The 21,040-nt window shown below is 53.7% G+C and overlaps 1 protein-coding gene across 15 annotated transcripts in view; it reads right to left on the reverse strand.

Annotated features, from left to right (window-relative positions):
• GLI2 (GLI family zinc finger 2) overlaps window positions 1-21,040 on the reverse strand; it is a 257,249-nt gene that overhangs the window by 38,783 nt on the left and 197,426 nt on the right. For 12 of the 15 annotated variants that reach the window (XM_063647347.1, XM_063647349.1, XM_054478859.2 and 9 more), the window contains one exon: window positions 2,496-2,698. In XM_063647347.1, coding sequence (XP_063503417.1) covers window positions 2,496-2,698 — 203 coding nt within the window. Of the gene's footprint in view, window positions 1-2,495; window positions 2,699-8,527; window positions 8,610-10,175; window positions 10,195-15,193; window positions 15,265-21,040 lie in introns of those variants that run through there. The other 3 variants (XM_063647359.1, XM_063647357.1, XM_063647356.1) reach the window with 3 other exon arrangements.

The raw sequence follows: 21,040 nt of genomic DNA on the forward strand, positions 1-21,040 counted from the left end.
CTCTCCTCCAGGGGCAGCTCTGTCTCACCACCCCCAGCTCCTTTTTAAAATTTTTTTTTAGAGACAGGATCTCACTCTGTTGCCCAGGCTGAAGTGCAGTGGTGTGATCCTAGCTCACTGCAGGCTTGAACTCCTGGGTTCAAGCGATCCTCCCACCTGGCCTCCAAAAATCCGATTACAGGCATGAGCCACTGTGCCTAGCCCACCCAGCTCTTCACGGGCTACACTGCAGTCAGTGGAATACAATGTCCCTGGTTCCTGAGCATCTCCAGGAGGGTGCTCTGTTCCTTCCTCCCACAGACATCTCTACTGGCCCTCTGGCCCTGGCCCTGGGAGAGCAGCCAGGTTCCTTCCGCCTCTTCCCTGGGAACCCTGTTACCATGTGTATTAGTTTCCCGGGGTAAATGCTGTAACAGATCAGCATAAACTTTGTGTTAACTGTTGTTAAAACAACAGAACTTTATTCTCTCACAGTTCTGGAGGCCAGAAACCTGAAATCAAGGTGCTGGCAGGGCTGCACTCCCTCCAGAGGCTCAAGGGGAAGATGGGTCCTCGCCTCTTCCAGTTTCTGTTGGTTGCCGGCTTCCTGCTGGTGGCCATATTACTCCCATCTGTGCCTCTTCCTTCACATCGCCTTCTCCTCTGTGACTCTGTGTGTGTCCCTGGGTGGGCATGAATGTGTCTGCCTTCTCTGTGTGTCTCTTGTAAGGACACCTGTTATTGGATTTAGGGCATATGTGGATAATCTGGGATGATCTCTTCAGCTTAAGAGACCTAACTTAATGACATCTGCAAAGACCCACAGGTTTGGGGTCTTTGCAGGGGATGAGGGAATACCCACAGGGAATACCCACAGGTTTGGGGATTAGGATGGACCTGTGTTTTGGGGGGCACCCCTCAGCTGCCATACTAGGCGTGAGCATCAACCTGTTGTTCACGAGTAGTATGAAGGAATGCCAGCCTGGTCACTGTCCGAGGGAAACAAGGCTGGGGAGTTGACAGTGTTAGCGTGAGCCAGGCAGACTCCGGAACCTGACCTGTGGTCCTCTCACTCGTGGTCAGCCCACCATGGGCTGGGCACGGTGGCTCACGCCTGTAATCCCAGCACTGGGACCTCAGGAGTGATGCGGACAGGGCTGGGCCCACTGTCCACAAGACAGCAGCCGGGCACAGAGGCAGCACAGGCCTCAGGGCACCCCAGCTTGGTCAAGGCCACACAGGGGACGCACGCAGAATTCAGGACTGAGTTCTGACCTTGAGGGGCCATTTCAGAATGGTACCATCTTCCAGCTGGCCATTTTCCAGCCCCCTGGCTACAACTATTTGCCTTGTTTGGTTTCTCTTTGGTGAGGACCAGGCAAAGTGCAAACCTCCATGCCAGGAAGATGAGTCAATGCTTCAGGGAGTCTTTCTGCACATTTGAAAACTGGATGCCTCCTTTTCATCGTGAATTCCAGCCTGCACATTCTCAGAGCCAGGCCTCTGCTTCAACTCATGGTCACACCCACCAGTTGGAAGAGGATGCATTCCTCTCGGGGAGAATGCTGGTAGTGATAAGACGCTCACTGGGACCATATTTCCTAGAGCCTCTGCCCATGGGGCTCTGAAGTTCAAGTTGCAAATGTCCTCTAGCCTGAGAGGTCAAGTCTTAGCTTCGTGTATTCTGAGAAGATGCACTTGGTTGCTTTCAAGGATGGGGACGAGTGGCTAACAGCACTGTCAGGGGCGGCACGGGGCCATGCCATGCTATGGATGGGGGTGCACTTCCCAGGGAGACAGCATGGGTGGGACTAGCCCCTAAATGACTGGGTTACTAATATGTGTTTGCATGTGTCTGTTGGTGGGGTGGGTGGGGACTAGAAGTATAAAACTTTAGATCTGCTTTATACATATAAAGACATATTTGTACCATGTGACCCTGCCCTCTTCTGGCTGAAATTAGTCACACCGGGGTGGCCATCTGATCTCTGAGCTGGGCCAATCAACGTTCTCTCTCAAACATCTGAACTGAGAGACACAATGCCACAGCTTCATCCCCAGAGCCCCAGGGCCTGGGCCACCACTTGGAGGTCTCCCGTGTTAACCTGCAAGGGGCAGATCTAACAGAGATGCAGGCAGCAGCCAGCCCACTCTGCCTTCCTTCTGCATGAGACACCCCAACACAACATCCCCTTTCCTAACAACAGCTTCTGCAGACTTTGGTTGGTTACAACCAGTGGTTCTCAGCTACACAAGACCTACCAGGATAGACCCTTACCGTTATTATTACAATAGATCATATATGGTTTGCATGCAAAAGAGTGCTTACCAAGGGCTCTTTAATGAGCATAAAACCCAAAAAACTTGTTGTTTGGAAGTAGTGTGAAGAACACCAGCCTGGTCACCGTTCAAAGGGACCAAGGCTGGGGGGAGTTGACAGTGTTAGTGTGAGAGAGGCTGGCTGCGCCCTGCTCCAATGCCCTAGCTGCCCCTCCCCATCCCCATACCCTACTCACCGTCAGCGGGGCTGAGGCCCCTGGCCGCAGAGATCATGGAGAGCGTGGGGCTGCTGTGCACAGAACGGAGGTAGTGTTCCATGTGGGGGTTCACGTACGGGTGGGGAGCGTTGAATGGGGACTCCCCAGGGCCAGCCGGGTGCGGGGAAAGCCGGATCGAGGAGATGTCAGAGATGACAGGGCTGCCGCTGAGGGCGGGGGGCCTGCAGAGAAAATGGGCAGCCGTCTAAGAAGGAGGACACAGAGGGAACCCCACCAAGACCCCAAAACCGACATGGACAGTCCTTGTATCTCCTGGAAAGACTTTCTAGAACAACCTGCACTTATTATTTGCTACACCGACATCCCCTGGTCATCTGTGAATTAGAGTCTGAACTCTCAAGCATTAGTCAGCGAATGCAGAGTGAAAGCTCCACGCTGGTGCGTGTGCCCACCCGCCAGTCCCACGCTGGGGAATGGACCTTGCACCCGCGACTGGACATGCTGGAGCACGGGCACAGCGGGCCGCCCACACAGTTGTACTGCGGCTTCCCCAGTGCCTCCTCGGGGCTGGGCACAGGCCTACATGCCAGAAACATGTATGAAAAAGAATATGAAAATACAAATACCATGGGTAAAATGCAAAGAGCTCATACAGCTAACAGGATATGTAAAAAAGAGAGGGATCAGAAGATGTCCTACAGGTGGAGAATTTCTGGCTTCAGTTGGATGGTTGGTTGCTGGTGTGACCAGCTTGGCCGCAGGGTCAGGATTCAAGGCGAGTTTTGAAATTGGTGAGCCCTAACTAAAATCTTGGAATATCTCCTCACTCTCCTTCTGTGGAATTCCTCCTAGAGCTAACAGAGCCACCCTTCTCAGATGCCCCAACAGTCAGGCGTGCATTGGGCTTGGTGCCCCTGGCTTGGGCTGGCATGGCCAGGGCCCACCCCCATGTCCTCCAGTCTGCCCACCAAGAGTCACGGAATCCACTCGACGTGACCTCAGGCCCTTATGTCAGGCCTGCTGACCTGGGGCCTCTATGCAGCTGCAGGTGTATTTTGAGGTAATCTACTCCAAAACTCACTCATTAAAGATGAATCAGACTTTATGGTGAAGCAGCTGCAAAACCACAGCTAAGTCACCAGCAACCACATTTACCAAGATTTCATTTTTATTCTTTAGTCTATAATTTGACATTGTGCAAAGAAAAGAGAGTGTGTTAGAATCAGACAAACCTGGGTTAGAATCCCAGCCAAATCACACTGTAACCTCTCTGAGCCTTAGTTTCCTCATCTGTGGAATGGGGATCATAATAATGTCTGTTTCATAGGGTTGTCGTGAGGATGAAAGTCTCCAAAACTGTGCCAGAGACATGGCAGGCAGTCATGAAAGGAGAACTGCTGTTAGAGGGTTAGAACCACACTTTGAGGGCTAACCTAGCATTGCCCGGGAGGCCCTCACAATCTTCACACTGGATTGATGCTGGACGTGTGAAAGGCCACTGCTGGAATTGGTTATTTCAGGGAGAAAATGATTTGTCTGTTGGCTGAGCAAACCAGAGATAATTACTGATCATGCTCAATAGTGCACAAAAACTGGGCTTACAGTAAAGTACAAACCAGGACCCAAACAGGTGACATCCAGATGTCCTCACATCTGGGTTTCACAAACTTCCCCCTGGGAGGCCGCTGTGCCGGGCCTGGAGGGAATCTTCCGCTGTCTGGTTGTCTAGCTTCAGCAGACGTGACTGCCCTGCTCATGTAGATCCCACGAACCTGCTTCTGCCTTTTTGCCTACACCAATCCTTGGCCTCCAATGGCTTCCTGCACCCTATACCAGGGTGGCAAACTCCTTCTCATCCCTGTCAGCCCAGCAGGTGGCACCCTCCCTGAAGCCCCTTCTCTTGGCTCAAGATCCCTTCTCTCTGCTCCCCTAGGATGCAGTGTTCCAGGCTCAAGCTGACAGGTGCATCTGCCAGCTTCCCAGGCCCTGCCTGGGAGCAGGGCATGTCCGAGGCTCTTCTACATGCTCAGCACCTGGCATGGAACTGGCGCCATGCAGGTGTTCAGAGGTACCTTCAGAATCAGTGACAGCCACATGTCTGTGTGCCAGCCACTGAGCTCGATGGGAGGGAGACTGTGGAATAAGTCACAAGTCACAACCTCAAGACGTTCTCACTCACAGCCTGCCTGTAGAGGTGGATGCCTCTGCATGGGAACTGCATGAAATGTGGAGGGCTTAACAGATAGCTTTAGCCTAGGCAGGGGCTGCTATGTGTGCCCGAGAGAGGAGAAGTGGGACCAGACTGATGCACCTCTGGACAAGGGCAGGTCCTGTGGGCTCCGGTCTGTGACTGCAGCAGGATGACACTCACATCCTGCCACGGGATGGGTGCGTTGTGAAGAGAAGGCTCTGGGACAACATCACCTCTGTATGGCTCCTGGGGGCAGACCTGGGCTGAAGGATACAAGTTCTGGAAGGCTGAGTGTGGCTCAGCAAAATGCAGGGTGTCTACAGGCTGAGAGAATAGCTGCGATGCCTTCTGTCCTGACTTCTCGGTCCTCCCTGGACACTCCAGGCAGGGAAGGTTCCCAGAGCCTGCAGGATGCCGGCCAGGGTTTGAGGTCACAGTAGTCTGTAATCAGATGCCGGTGGCCCTAGGTGGCTTGCTCAGGTCCCAGGAATGCCAGCCTCCCTGGCACCAAGGTTGCCCTGTGGGGTGTGCCAACTACAGCTGAGGCCCCCTGCGATAGCCAGTGATCACATGGGGATTTCAAGCTACACGGTGAGGCCACACAGCAGGCCCAGTCTGTCCAAGGTGACCCGGATCCCACTGGCCAGATGAGCCTCCCCTGAGAGGCCTGGAGTGAGGTGTTGCCATGGCCACATGCACACCACTGTCTGGGGCTGCCATGGAGGCAGCTGGGCCTGGAGATGGCAGGTGGGGCCTGGGTCACACATGGAGGAGCTGGGACTTTCGTCTCCACAGTGCAGTTGCCACCATTTGGGGAAAGTAGACTCCACCTCCCCCTTCCCACTGCAAGCATCACCAAAGGAATCAGGAGCCCAGGGGTAGCCCAGGGCAGCCTTTTCCTCTTTCAGGCCCTGGGCTCTGTAGGGACATCCAGGGGTCTCTGCAGGGTTGCCTGGACTATTTCCTCATGGCAGCCCCCATGAAGTAAGCACCGGCTGTGTGCCCTGCAGGTGGGTATGGAAAAATGGCACCAACCACTGCACTTGACCACGAGCACACTACATCCAGACAGGGGTGTCATTCTCCATGCTGTGCGGCCAGTGAGAGGCAAGCAGGAGCCCCCTCCAGTGGGCCTCACTCCCAGGCTGGGACTCCCTCATCCAGGCACTGCCCACCCCATCACAACACTGCTGTCCAGGACTGACTGTTCCCTTGGTGTGACCAGACAGGAAGCTGGGAGAGGCCACTGTCCTATCCCAGAACAGACTCTATCAGGGGCAGTGGAGAGACAGGCCAGCCTCCACAATAGGTCCAACTCAAGGGTACGGAGCAATCCTTGCTCTTCCCCAGTGCCAGGGAAGGCTGCAGTGCCAGGCCTGAGGAGGGGGGATGTGAGCCACAGAGCCATCCCCCGGAGGCAGATACAAATGCTCTCGGGATGCAGCGAGGTGGGGCAGGATGCTCCACCTGGCAATGCCTGTCCCTTCAAGGGCACTGGCTTCCTAATCCTTCCTGCTTAGCTGTGTAGCCTCAGCCAGAATGCTGATCCTCTCTGGTGCCTCACCAGGGTGGTGTGAAAAGACCAGGGCCGGGCACCTGGTAGGGGGTTTATATGCATTAACTCCCTTTCCTTCTCTCCTCAGCAACAAGCCAACTTGGAATATATAGTGTCTGCTGGCCGGGAAACCCAGGGCACACAATACCAGAGACAGGCCCACTGGCCAACGTAGCCATCAGTGACTGTCTAGACACTTCCTCCAGGAAGCCTCCCGAGATGTCTCTTTTGCAAAGGGCCAGTGAGATCACAGCCGTGCTCTTACCTGGTACCTCCCCAGGGTAGGGCTGACTGTGTGCCAGCCATCGATGAGGCACATGCACACATTTCCTTTGTGAATTCAAATAAAACATTCACAACACAGGCACTTCATGCCCATCTTGCAGATGGGAACATCCCCAGATAGGCTAGGTCCCTTGGCCAAGGGTGCTCAGATAGCAGGTGGTAGAACCACAACCAACCCAGGTGGGGCTGGGCTGGAGCCCCTGCCTGTGTCCTGGCAGGGAAGTGGGTGTTCCTGATGACACTGGTTGGTGGTAAGCAAGGCTCAGGGTGTGGGCAGGATCAGGGAGGGGGCAGTACCTGAGGGCAAGAGAGCTTTCTCCCCACCATTTCAGCTCCTTCTCTGTCTCTGGTCCCCACTCCACCCCTACCTGGTCATCACACACAATCCCACCCTACTCAGGGTAGGGAGCTGGAACCCCCCAACCCCACTGTGTTGTGATGACCGCTAAGGATCCAGGGGCACACATGTTCCCAGAGATGTTCATTTTGACAGACCAAACACAGCCAGAGGAACGGGCCAGAACTGGCAGAACTGCCAGAATCACACAGGCATGTGGGGCCTGAGGGCGCTTCCCAGCAGCCCTGAAACACACCAGCATTGCCAAACCACACAGCAGGTCCTTCAGGGTCCAGCGCCCCTCTTTCTTGGACACTTGCCCCCATCCCAGACCCCAGCCAAGGGTCTCATCATGCCTGGGTGTTGCCAGCGCCAGTGAGCAGACGATTGAGCCATGGAGATTTCACCAGGAAAGGCGACTACTGGTGAAGTCTGAGCCACCACTTCAGGCTGATCCTAGCAGCAACCTCCCTTTCTTCCATTTCCACACTGCTGTACTGCAGGGGCCCAGCCTTGGTGTGAGCCGTGGCCATCCAGGCCTTGAATTCTGACAGCTGGGCAGAGACTCAAAGAGACGGCCTTCAGGATGGGAGGAGGAGCTGCCTGCATGAGCTCAATTTAAAAGATGGCCACAGTCTCCTACATCACAGATACACATCTGCACACACTCCCATGGCACAATCAACCAGTGGCATAGCCAGCCCTTCTGCAGGCTGCTCAGCTCAGGACACTGCTCCTATGCATTGCCTTCTCCCCAGTCCAGCTCTGAGCTCGTCTGAGCCTGATCTGACCAGTTGTTCCTTCTTATATTTCTTCACACTCCCAACAGGGCTGTGCCTAGGGACCTGCGGGCAGCTCAGAGCCCAGGGGGAAAGAGGCAGACCCATGAAATCAGGTAATTACCGGGCAGTATCATAAGGGCTCCAGCAGAGGAGTGATTCTCTAACTCTGCCTGGAAGTGTGCAGGAAGGCTTCTCAGAGAAGGTGATGTTAGGGCTGGGTCTTGAGGGATGAATAGGAGTTCACGAGGTAGTGCATTACCAACAAAGGAAGCAGTGTGTGCAAAGTAAGGGTGGAGCACAAAGCTGTGTGTGTGTGTGTGTGTGTGTGTGTGTGAAGGTTATGCCTGAGGGGCAGGGCATAGCCCACAGAGTGCTTTGGGCTGGGTCTATATTGAACCCACTTCCTTTCTGCTGCTCTGGGCAGGGGACACGTGACCTGAGCCCAGCTGATCAATGTATTCCATATCGCTAGTACTGTGATTGGTTCAGAGATGGGTATGTGCCCAAGACAGCAGCTTTGGCTAGAGTCTTTGGTTCTCTCTGTCCACAAGGGTTGCTGAGCTGGTAGGGTGCAAGCATGGGGCTGCTGGAGGCCATGCAGGGGAGAGCCCAAGAAGGAAGATGATACAGAGAACATCAGAGCTGAGAGATGAAGAGCCAGTTTCTTGATTTGAGTCCCTCTGTCTAAAGCTAGTATCCTTGGCCTTCTCAGTTATGTAAGCTAAGACATTTGTTTGTTTAAATCACTTGGAGTTAAGTTTTTATGTCTTAGGGAACTGCCAAGGCCTGTCAAGGCAGGCTTTGACCCACACAGCCTCCCACTGCCCAGAATGATCCTGGGCCTGGCACCCTGCAAGGCAGACCCCAGCCATAGCTGCTCGGGCCTGTCCATCCACCCACCTGCAGAACAGGAGAGGGTCCCTGGACATCCTGTCCACAGTGGCCAAGGCTGGAGGGTGCAGCTGGGCATGTCCTTCTGTGTCTGGGCATGAGGCACAAGCAGGGGACTCTGGGTAAGTAGGACAACCAACCAAAGCCCCTTCTCCTCATGTGTGTGTGTGTTTGTGTGTGTGTGTGTGCTGTGCACGTGTTAGTGACCAGCGGCAGCATCAACAAGGAGCAGGAGCCTGGCCTCTCCAGCTGACTCTGCCGCAGTGGAGGACGCCTATGCTTCTTCCAGATGCTGGTTCTGGCCTGCTGGCCATGATTGGGTCCTTGCCCCAGGAGGCTGCGGGCAGAGCCAGGAAAGGCCTCTCCTTAGCAGGATCCTTCCTCTTCCCTCTTTCCCTCCCTCCCTAGTGGGAGATCCCTGGCAAAGCCCTTGGATGGGATTTCAGGACCAGGCCCAAGGGTCAGCATGGTGGCTAGGGGAAGTAAGAAAGAATGGAAGTAAGGAAGAGGGGAAAAGGGAGAATGGATAAAGTAAACTGAGGTGTCACTGGATGGCTGCTGCGTTAACTCTGTGGATGCTGCCACAGGGACTCTGCTGCTGCTGACAAAGTCGTCAGCATTTGCAGAACACCTACTATGTGCAATACATCCAGCAAGCCTGCAAGGCAGATTTCATTATCTCCATTTTACAGAGCAGGAAACTGAGACTCAAGGAAGTCATGTGACTTGCCCATGGCTGCAGAGGTGGAGGTGGCTGAGCGGGAGTACAAGGCCAGCCTCTCTGCCCCTGTGAAGTTGGATCGGGCACTGACATCTCTAATGGTCCACCCAGATGCAGGCTTGTGCTGGCTCCACCCTTGCTGTCTCAGTTCTCAAGAAGGTTGGCTTGGTGGTCCCCTGGCAGGCCTAATTTCAGCTGGTCCCCAAGGTGACTCTGAGGCAGTGCAGGCTGAGGGGGCCACCCCCACTGATAAGCAAAACCTGGACTCTGAAGTTACAGATCTGGGTCTGAATCATGGCTTTGGTGCTGTTACAGCCTCAGTGCTATGTGCCCTGAGCCTCGGGATCCCTTGCCTGCAGATGGGGCAGCTGTGAGGTAGGATGAGCCAAGCATGGAAAGCATGCAGTGTAGCACCAGGCACTTAGTAGGTGCTCAATTAGTGCTCACCCCTCTCATCTAGCAGATGAGCAAATGGAAGCAGCTCAGAGAATGGAGCAGACCCAGGCCACACCTTTCAGCATCAAATCCTAGGACCCTTCCCCATCTGCTGCCATGAGATTTTCGGTGGGAGATAAAAGGTCAAGGTAATGAGCACCCTGCACAGCCATGTGTAACTCAGCATGCAGCTGGCTGGGCCTAAGTGAGCATGCTAGACCCTCGGAGTGGGTGCTGTCCCTGGGAGTGAGAATGACGGGGGATGTGTACCTGGAGGGTATGTAGCTTCTGCCTGAGAAACAAGACTTTGAGGGCTGGGGAGGAGAAGGGAGGGCATCTGGCCTGAGCACCACCTGAGCCAAGGTGCGGGGGCAAGAACCGGCGTGTTTCTTAAGGTGTGAGAGAAAGGGAAGGAAGTGCAGGGATTGGGGCCCCCACACCCCAGCCTCGGTGCCTGCTTGGAGAAGCTGAACAATGTGGAGCTGAGGGCTGCTGACTCACCCAGACTCAGCACCAGCCATCAGGGCGGGCTGTCCCACTCAGGGGTTGGAGTCAGAGGAGGAGCCCACCCTTGGCATGCCAGAGATGGCTTTGCTCCGAGATCTGTGCTGGTCAGTGGGGCCAGACACAGGCAGGAACAGGTCCTTCATGTCCCATTTAACAGACAGCACTGCTGAGTCCCAAAGCACCAGGGGCATGGCCACAGTGAGGCTAGCGGCAGCAGCAGGTGGGAACATGGGACCCAGATGCCCCCAGACTGGTCCAACGGCTGTTGCTGATGAAGAGAAAAGGAGGCCCAGTCACTTGGGGATATGAGCCTACAAACCTCACCACCTGCCTGCTTCTCAGGGTGACTTATGACCTCAGTGGCGGCAGGCGAGGGGCCACAATCCCATGTGGCCAGGGCCTGTCTCTCCCCTGTGTCCTGTATGCCACTCTCTGGTCCTTGGCACAGGCCGTGCTTGACACTCACAGCTTTGCCCCTTGATGTCTGCACCTCCAGTCATGCCCTTCCCCTCTTCATTCCTTCCCCCAGTTAACCCCTGTTCTCCTCCCAGAGGTGCCAGCTCAGGGACCTCTCACCCAAGGTGCCCCCTAGCCCCAGGTCAAGGTCAGGATCCTCCTGCGGTGCTTCTGTGTTAGGTGGCTCCTTCCTCTGACCTGAGCATGTCCATCTCAGCTGATGACCAGATATCCTCAGCTGCGAGCTCACAGGCCTCCTGTCTCCTGTATCCGTTTCTGTCCATACGCTGGCCCTGCACCTGGCTCCGCACATGCCAGGGACATAGAGCATGCTCAAATACGTGTCTGCTGAATGAATGAATGAATGAATGAGTGAGTGAGTAAACGAATGAGTGAATGAATGAATGAATGAATGAATGAAGCAGGGAGCGTGTCCAGGGAAGAGGACAGACACTACTGCGGAAGACATGGGTCCCGGCTCACCTCAGCTCACTCCTGCCTGGGAGCACGTATGTGCCCTCTCTGAACAGTTACGATAGTGATCTTACAAATCTGTTGTGAGGAGCAGAGGGAAGGCACGTGGGGGGCTCATGAGATCTCCCAGAGATATGTCCATGTTCTATCCCCGCAACCTGTGAACAAGAACTTACTGGGAAAAGGGATTTGACAGATGTGATTAAGACAAGGATTTGGAGATGAGGAGATTATGGGTTACTCGGGTGGGCCCTACATGCCATCATGGGGTCTTTAGACAGCAGAGTAAGATCTGAGACACAGAAGATGAGATGGCCATGCGACAGGGAGACAGAGACTACAGGGAAATGGCCAGGAGCCAAGGAATGCTGGCAGCACCAGAAGCTGGGAGAGGTAAGGACAGAGTCTCCCCAGGGGGCCTCTGAGGGTGCACGGCCCTGGTGACACCTTGATCTTGTTCCAGTGATACTGATTTTGGACTTCTGACCTCTGAAACTGAGAGAACACACTTCTATTGTTTGAAGCCACTGAGTTTGTGGTACTGTGTTACAGCAGCTCCAGGAAATGAACTTGTCATGGAAAGTGTGTTGCATTGGCCTAGAGTTGGCCCTAGGGAGGTGGCAGACATCACCGTCACTAGTGCCATCGTTCTTCTGAGATTAAACTCTTAGCAGGGCTCCTATTATTGCTCGGAATAACCAGGTTCCAGTAGATGCTCCCTTTGAGGCAGGCTGGCAGGGTAGGGGAACTCCTATGCTGGGTGGAGGAAGGCGTCTGAGCCCTGCGTTCCCACCCCCATGTGCACAGGGCTGTGGAGCGGGCTTTCCCACCCGCCGCCTGGATTTCATGGTCACTGACTCCCCATAGCCAGAATCCACCCAGCACACAGCCCCAGCATGCCATTTCCTCCTGCCTCGGAACTGCTGGCTTGTGTACACCAGCCCTGCCTTTGGGCCAAGATGCCTACCACCCACCAGGATCACAGGGCCATGGGTGGGGTCCACGGAGCTCCAGAGTGGAGACGCTGGGACCTTTTTGCTGTTGCCGAGCTGCTCAGGACCAGGTGCCCACTTCCTCGGAAATGCTGGGCAGGCATCCTCTGGGCCCACTGACCTGCTGGAAAGGAAGCTGGAGTCCCCAAAGCTCGCCTTGCATCTCTTCCTCCCCAAACTGGAACTTCTTACTGCCAGGACAGGGCGTGCATGTGTCTGCTCTCCCAGGGCCTCCCCGGAGAGCAAGGCCAGCTCCTGCCTCCCTCGGCTCTACCGACAAATAGAAACAGAGCTCCAGAACTCTCCTCTGGATGGAATTCAGTCTCCTCCCCAGGGTTTTCATTTGTTGGTTTGGGTTTTGTTGTTTGGTTTTGTAAGTGAAACTGTACACTGGCAAGCTTGCTTACCATGTTTCCCATACATTTGTTTTAAAAAGTTCTAGAAATCAAGTCCTTTCCAAAAGGTACTAAGGGGATTTGCATTTTTTACGAGCTATACAGCAAATTCTTTTGGAAAACAATGGAAAACTGTCCCTTCCTCAAACTGAAGCGCAGTCCATGTCTTTTATCAATCTGCACTCTCCTGTGTGTCTGGTGGCAGTCTGTCCTCATGGGGAGGCTCTGTGTACCGGAGCTGAGGCCACAGTTTCCAGACATTCATTGCTGATCTGTGTCTGTGTCCACACGTCACTCCCCCCGATCAGCCGATGTTTACTGAGCATGGGCCTCTGATGGCACTGATGGTGGGGAGCTGGGGGTCTGAGGCAGACTCGGCCAGGGCCCCGCATGAACCCAGGTAGTTAGGGAGCAGGTGTGGGGAGCTGGGGGTCTGAGGCAGACTTGGCCAGGGCCCGCATGCACCCAGGTAGTGAGGGGGCAGGTGGCTGCAAACCTGACTGACAAGTGTTGCGCCCCACATTCCCAAGGTCTACTCTGAATCCACAAGTGCACAGATCTCAGCAGACCACTTGAGTGCCCATGAAGCCACGGTGATGGTAAGACAGGGTGCTGCTGCTTGGCAGGCACTCCCAAGACCAGTTACGAGCTCAGGAAATCACAGGCCCTCAATCCCATAGTTCACACTGGTGCTTTGGCCGAATCACCATGCCAGGACCTCTGGGGTGACAGAGAGAGAATGGACACTGACTATAGCCTTCTAACAGTACACAAGGTGCTGGAGCAGGAAGAGGGGTGGGAGGAAAAGAATTCACCCACTCTGTTGGTGCAATCTGAGAGGGCTTCCTGCAGGAGGTGGCATCTGAACTGTGCCCAGACTCTTACAAGAGAATGGAATGGAGGTGGTGAGTAGTATAGGCCTGGTGTTCTGAGACGGGAGAATAGCTGAACAAGGGCATGTTGTATTGGGGAACACCATAGTCCAGAGGCTGAAGGTCTGACCAGACATCTGGGTGGGAGGAGAACATGTAGGGAAAACCATAGTAGAAATGTCGGTAACCTACCCGAGCTACTTTACAACGGGAACTTCTCTTCACCTAAACCTGCCATCAAGGGAGTGAAGAGACCAGGCACAAACTGGGAGAGGATATTCACAACACATGTTGCTAACCACATAATGAGTAACCTTAGTGTGCAAAATACTTATTCAAATAATGGGAAAAAGATGACCTCATAGAAAAATGGGCAAAATAGCCAAACAGGCATTTCCCAAGAAGGAAACATTAGTGGCCAATAAGCATGTGAAAGAACACTCAAGGTTCATTAGTAGTAAGGGAAACAGAAAATTAGAATTGCAGAAAACACCCACTTTGGCAAAAATTAAAATGTAGAGGCCATCACCTCCAAAGTGATGGGGCAAGGATATCACAAGGATACAGGGCAAGGCCAGCTCTCAAACTCTGCTGGTGGGAGTGAGTGTTGGCAAAACCAGCGGGCGAAGTCTGGCAATGTCTAGGAGGGTGAGAACATGAATCCCCTGTGACTCAGCATTTCCATTCCCAGACATGCATTTACTTTAAATAACCCCGCACTTGGGGCCCAGAGGATGGTATAAAAGCATTTCTGCAGTCATGTTCAAATTAGCAAAAACAGACACATCCCAAATGCCAGTCAACATACACTGCTTCACAGCAGCCCAAATAAATGAATGAAGAGCCCTACACGTTAGCAGGAGAATCTTCGGAACAACGTGGAGTGTGAAAGCAAATTCCCGAAGAATACCTCTGCAATGATTCCATGTATATAAGCATGACAAAGCAAAATGAATTAATATATTGTTAGGGGAGTCAGACACAAGGTAAAACTGTCATAAGATGTGAGGGATGATAAACTCTGAATCCCAAAGAATGGTGGGGTGGGGAGGACCTGAGGCAGAAGATTGGGGAGCACACGGGACCTCAAAGGTGCTGGCATGTCCCCAGTCCTTAGAGTGAGCAGGGGATAAGGGTGTATATGTCATAATTACTCAGATATCTTAAAAACGCTTTTGTTGTTCTTTTTTTTTTCTTTTCTGAGACGGAGTTTCGCTCTTGTTGTCCAGGCTGGAGTGCAATGGCACCATCTCAGCTCACTCCAACTTCCACCTCTTGGGTTCAAGTGATTCTTCTGCCTCAGCCTCCCCAGTAGCTGGGATTACAGGTGCCCACCACCACGCCTGGCTAATTTTTGTATTTTTAGTAGAGACAGGGTTTCGCCATGTTGGCCAGGCTGGTCTCGAACTCCCGACCTCAGGTGATCCCCCTGCCTCGGGCTCCCAAAGTGCTGGGATTATAGGCATGAGCTACCACGCCCGGCCACTTTTGTTGTTCTTTTGCATATTTTCAATAATTAATAAGACCAATTTGTTTTTTTAAAAGGATAGCTGGGTAGAAGTAAGTCTCTGGTTTAAGTTGGCTGAGTGGATAGGGATTCCGGGACCAGGACGGCTGCAGGGCTGGCGCTGGTAGGGAACTCAGGGCTGGTGATGGTGGTGAATGTGTGTGACTGCTGGAAAGCATCTGAGGCTCAGTCGTCTACATGATCACTCCATGGGCCCTCTTGGCCACAACATCTATCTGTTGTCCAGGCTCCCTCTAGGCCAGCCCTAGCCCCAGCTGCAACAGACACGCATCCCATATATTCGACCTGCACTCACCCTGTTCCCATTACAGTCCCGGACACCACACCAGACCTGGCCAGCTTTCAGCTGTCATTCCCTATGCAGAGCTGTAATAAAGAAATCACTGTTTTCAGTTGACAAAGAGCAGATTTCTTACTAAGTAAACACTGATGTTTTGGTAGGGAAATCAAGTTATAAAATTGTGCCTACAAAGGAGGTAATACAGATGGAGTTGGTTACAATCTAGCCACATGGTCCACAACAGTTGATTCATTCACTCACCCTTTATCAGTTTTCCCCTGGGAGCAGAATAAGGTTATCAGTTTTTGCAAACAGAAAACTCAAAAAGCATAAAAGATAAGAGGTGATTATCAGGGAGACGTTTTTCCTAGCAAAGTGAAGACTTTGGTGGAGCAGGGTAGGGACAGGAGGAGTGAGGTGCGGGGCCGGGAGGAAGCCTCGGGTTTGCTCCTTCTGTCCAGTGGAACCAGGAATGTGTCTGGGTCCGGGGAGGATGCTCTGGGGGAGTCGGTCCTGCTTAGGCCCTCTCCAGGTGAACTGCGCCACTTACCTCCGAGGATGGGGGGACTTTGCAATAGAAGCCGCCATGGGCTGAGCACTGCTGAACCAAATCTTCCAGAAAGTCAAGGGTTTAAAGCCATGGGTGGGAATAAGGAAACAGGAGAATAAGATGTGCAGTCTTGGGAGTAGGGTTTGTTGGGTGGAGGGCTTCGTTAGTGGGAGAGATTTCATTATATTTCGCTAGAGGCCTGGGTTTTAGTGATGAGAAAAGGCCTGGGTGGCCGGCGGGCTGGATAGAAACTCCTCCACAGTGAGATTCTTAAACTCTGGCCCAGCCTGCCAAAGTGGTGTGTGGAATTTCCTTTCCTGGATGCCTGTCAAAACTAGCTGGAGAATCCTGAGCAGCTCAGATACATCTCTTCTTCGAGGTGGGTGTGCTGCTGATTTTTACCAAGCTTTCATGAGTATGTGCTTTGAAAAGATTCCCCTCCTTAGCGGCACTGGTGTCTGCCTGGAAGTGGAGGCCCCTCATTGGAACAGGACAATCCAAAGAAGGTGGTAGGGCCCCCAGTGGGTGGGGTTGGGGAAAGACTGGGACGTGGGGGGGAGGCCTTCATGCCTCCCCGCTGATAAACGCTTTCTGTTCCTGTATTCCTGGTGCTCTGGGCTCCCCATGCCCCCTCTTCCAGCATACCACCCTGTCATTGGCCAATTTCTGCCCTCTCCCCAACCAGATCATGGGGTCTATGTGGGCAGCAAGACTGTGCCTCCTGGAGGTGGAAGGGGAATGGAGTTTGAGAAATTAGTGGGTGTAATGCACACTATTCAGGTGATGGATACTCTAAAAGTCCTGACTTCACTGCTAAAAAATCTTTGCATGTCACAAAATTGGACTTGCACCCCATAAATTTATACAAATAGAAATTCTATTAGAAAAGACTGTGCCTCCTTGGGCCCGTATCCCCAGTGCCTGGCATGAGGCTGGCACACATGGTCCCCGGGTGAGTGTCCTCAGAGGAACGAGCACTAAAAACATTCCCCACTGAGTTAAGCAACTCTGAACTCTTGCTACTTTGTTTGGGCAGCACAGGCCAAGTGTACATTTCAGGGTTGCAGTCCCTGGAAGGAGAGGATGGAGGGATGGGGCTCCTGACATGTCCAGCACACTTCTTGATGGGCACCAGACATACCACCAGTGCTGCAGTGCTGGCTGCAGTGACAGAGGCTTGAGGGCAGCAGCAATTTCTGACCTTTTTAAGCAGTGCCTCAGGAGCAGGGCACTGCTCACGTTTTCTCTCAGCAACACCTTGACTCGGGCTGGCAGGAGTGGCCTCAACTGACAGCACTTAGGATACAATAAATCCAGCAACAATGAGTTTGGCTGAATCAATGAATGCATCTGGCAGTGGCGTCAGCTTCCACTGAGTGGACAATCTGAACATGTGCAGTCTAAGAGCACTCCCCATCTCAAAGGCCAATCCACCCCACCAATGCCTGAAACTTTACTGTTAGTGATTAATTCCTTTGGGTTGATTACTGTTCTGTTTCCATGTCTGCAAACAGAAACAACACACTGCAGCCCTGAGAACCATGGCGAGACTCTCTTTCCTCTCTGAGGAAAATCATGACATAGGGAAGAGCTCTGGCTTGGTGAGATCTCACAAGCTGGGCAATCTTGGGAAGTTCTTAAATTCTGGGAACGCCCAGTTCTCCCCTCTATGAATTGAGGAGAAAATCCCCCACCTTACAGGGTGTTGGGAGGACTGAATAGGACACCACTGGCCCAGCACCCTGCAGGGTGTCTGCAGTGAAACTTGGCTTTCCTTCTAATGTCAGCAGGGCAGTGATGAGAGCAGGGGACTGTCCGCCACTCGGTATGTCCCAGGTGTGCTTCTACATGCTTTACAGACACCCATCTAGTCCTCACAACAGTTTCACATGGGGAGCCACTATGTCCCCATTTTAGAGATGGGGCCACTGAGGCTTGTGGGGCTAAGCAAGCCCGAGGATGTAAAGAGTATAAGCAGCATAGGCAAGATGTGAGCCCCGGCCTCAACCCTGTTCTGTCTACCTCCTGGGGGTGTGAAGGGGAAATGTCTGACAGTGGGAGCCCCTAGGGACAGGAGAGGAACTGAAAAGTTCATCCCGATCCTGCCGCAGCCCCTCCCCCACTGCGCGCCCGCCTCGGCCTGCCCATCAAGATTTGCTCCACTCCCTGGCACCTCCTGCTCTCTGCTGACCACCACGGCTCTCTCCAAAGCCCAGAGCCAGCAGCTCCTCTTCTGCGAGGGCTTGGCGTTCAGCAAAGATCAAAGACCAGCCCATCTTATCAGACACGCTCCTCGTTAAACTTTTATAGGCCAGATTCCATTATAAATGAGCTGTCTGTCCCACGCAGCCCAGCGAGTGCATTCTGGCTTTGGGAATCTGAAGCTCTCAGAGCTGGGGAAGATTTTAGCAAGGGGTGGGGGGTCAAAATGCCCAGTAAGTAATCTATGCTGCTTACTAGGAGTGTGTCACTGGAAAGGCAGTCAGCCTTCCCATGCCTCGGTTTCCCCAATTATCAAGTGGTAGTGATTATTGGGGAGTGATAATCCCACCTTGCAGGGAGGGTGACATGACATAAGCCGGGGGCTGGGTACAGACTCCTGCTACTGCTCCTCTGCTGGTCTGACCCAAGTATCCCACAGCCCAGAGATGGGGAGGGGCCTGCCTGATGGGGTTTCAGGGCTGTTTACATCACAGTGAGCCAAGGCTCCACATCTAGTCGGTCCACCCTCAGACAGCCGTGGAAGGAGGGTGTGCTGCCCGACACATCGCCTGGACCCAGGGTTTCTGGGCTCCCTGTCTACCTGCAGTCCAGTTGCTCTGAAGAAGTGGTCAGCAACAGCCGGTTTTAAGGAAGAGCTCCCTGGAGATGGAGAGGCAGTGTGGACCCATGTGGAAAGGAGGGACAAGTTGCCTGGTGGGTGACGCTGGGCCCACCCAGCGTCTCATCCCAGGGGGCAGGTGGACATGCCTTTCGGAAGTCTCCTCCTTCCTCTAGGCTCTGAAAAGAAACAAGCATGTTTGCAGAGGGAGGAGAAGGTTCTTCCCAAAAAACAAACAAAGCCAATCCTCTATGAATCGTGAACCTTGGGTGCTGTGCCAATAATCAAGAAGAAAATATCTTTCTGCTCAACCCACCCGTCTCAGTGAATGACTGAGGACAGAGTCATAAGGGCCCAGGATGACACTGGTGAGTCACAGGCTGAGCAGGCTGCTGTGTTCATTAATCTCATGGCGAACGGTGCAGTCTTTGTGGGACACTGACCTTGGAAAAAGCAATCTTCAAATCCCCCCAGACTGGAAGGTTCATGGGTTCAGCCCTGTAGCAGCAAAGAAACTACTCTCTTAAGTGAAGGCACACCAACACCTGGCTAAACATCCCCATTAACATGCAGTCTCGGGGACCAAGTGGGGCTTCAGACACTCTTAATGCTGTCTCTGGAGGCCCTGGGTAATGCGCATTTTGCGTGACCAAGCGTGCAGATGAAAGGGAGGTGAGGCCCCCATGCCCACCAGCTGGCATTCACTCTATTGCCCTAACATACCTGGGCCTGGGTTGATAGCTACAACCCTGAGCCATCTGTGCCAGCAAGAGCCCTCTCGTCTCTCCTCCAGGAAGGGTGGCCTTGGGCCGTGACTGCCAATGCAATGCAAACCAACTACAGCTCAGGATCAAGAGATCTGCAGGAAGCCATCAGCAATGGTCAGGTTGGGGGTGGAGTCATGGATGTCAGAGGTCAGATGGTGCCAGGCAGGGGGAGAAAGGAAGGCTGAGATACTGCAGCTGTTCCCACCCCATACACTCACTGCCTTTTGCAAGCTAAGAATGTGAATAGGTTTAGGTCAACATGGAAGGACTTGTCTGTGAATGGGTTATCACGAGGAACCAGGGGATTTTTAACAACCCGTGTTTTGGCGGCGAGGCGCTGTCAGTGATGAGTCCAGAAAGCCAACAAGCAGCTCTGGGCCTGCTTTCCCGGATGTCAAGCAAGCAGGGGGGCCTCCAGTGGTCCCCAAACTCTGGCCTGTGGGTGCCTGTAAATAAGCAGATTTCCGAGCTTCACCCTAGTCTGAAAGTTAACAAGAACTCCTGGGGCCAGGGCCTGAGAATGGGCATCTTTAAGATGCACCCTGTTTGTTCAGATCTGCAGCCAGGTTTGGGAACTGCTGCATGGGGCAGTTTCTGTATGCCCTTCTGGGCGGGAAGCAGCTGAAATTGGTCCTCTCTGAAGCCCCAGGGAAGGGCAGGGAAGGGCAGGGCTGGAAAGGTCCTCAAAAGCAACATAGGGAACTGAAGGTCCACCCCAGCCTCCTGAACCAGGAGCATGGACTTCTACATTCTCCTCCAGGACACAAGTTAATGCTGGCCCAGGGCAGGCCAGACTCACGCCTGTGTGACCGCATGCACTGAGGAAATGGGGAGCACCAGCTTAGGGACCCTTCCTCGCCACACCTCAGCCTTGCTCCCCATGACACCCTGGCAAGCCTATTTCTGGAGGCAGGGGGCCCAGAGGGCGTCCAAAGAGCTTCTCTTTCCTGCTAGCATCACAAGGTTGGAGAGACTGCTGGGGGTGTGTGGCCCTATTCACAGCCGGCCTTCTCTTCTAGCCCTTGTACAGACTCTTGGAGACTTAGGGATGTCCCCATGGGGGCCTCAAGAGAAACTTGCTTGACCAGCAGTCACACCCCTGCCCCATTTGTCTCCCCATCACTTGTGGTTTCCACAGCCCAAAGACGCTGCAGCAGGAGTCCACGGGCGGTGACTTTCCTCCCCCGGAACCACGTGAGCATTAGTAAGCCATGCAAGCCTGCTGTGGGTTTGAACCTTAAGTGACCGGGAAGGGTGCTCTGCAGAGGAGTGGGCTTGGGTGTCTATGACGAGGCCATCGAGCTGGGCTGGGCTGCACATCTGTCCTCACGCCAACCTCCATGCCCTGCCTTCCCCACGTGCAGCTGCCTGTTTACAGCCGGGTGGTCAGCCCTGGTCCTGCTCCCCTCTCCCCAGGGCCACTGTGGCAGCTCTGGCAGGTCCTCTCACCACAGTTCCCGCCCTTCTCCTGTCCACTCCCTAACTACTGCTGTAGTTGTCTGAAAATAAATCTGACCACTCCCCGCTGCTCTTGGTTGCCAAAAGGAGGAAGTCCAAATTCCTCAACTGGGGGAAAGAAAGACCTCCCACCACACCGCACCACAGCACTCCTTCAGCCCCATCCCCCACCTTCCGTGCCACAGTCCCCGGACAGTCAACTCTCCCAAGGACATGCTGTGGCCGGCCTCTGCCACCCAGTCTCCCAGCCTGCCGTGGCCCCCTTC

Source organism: Pongo pygmaeus, chromosome 11, assembly GCF_028885625.2.
Source record: "Pongo pygmaeus isolate AG05252 chromosome 11, NHGRI_mPonPyg2-v2.0_pri, whole genome shotgun sequence".
Classification (NCBI taxonomy): domain Eukaryota; kingdom Metazoa; phylum Chordata; class Mammalia; order Primates; family Hominidae; genus Pongo; species Pongo pygmaeus.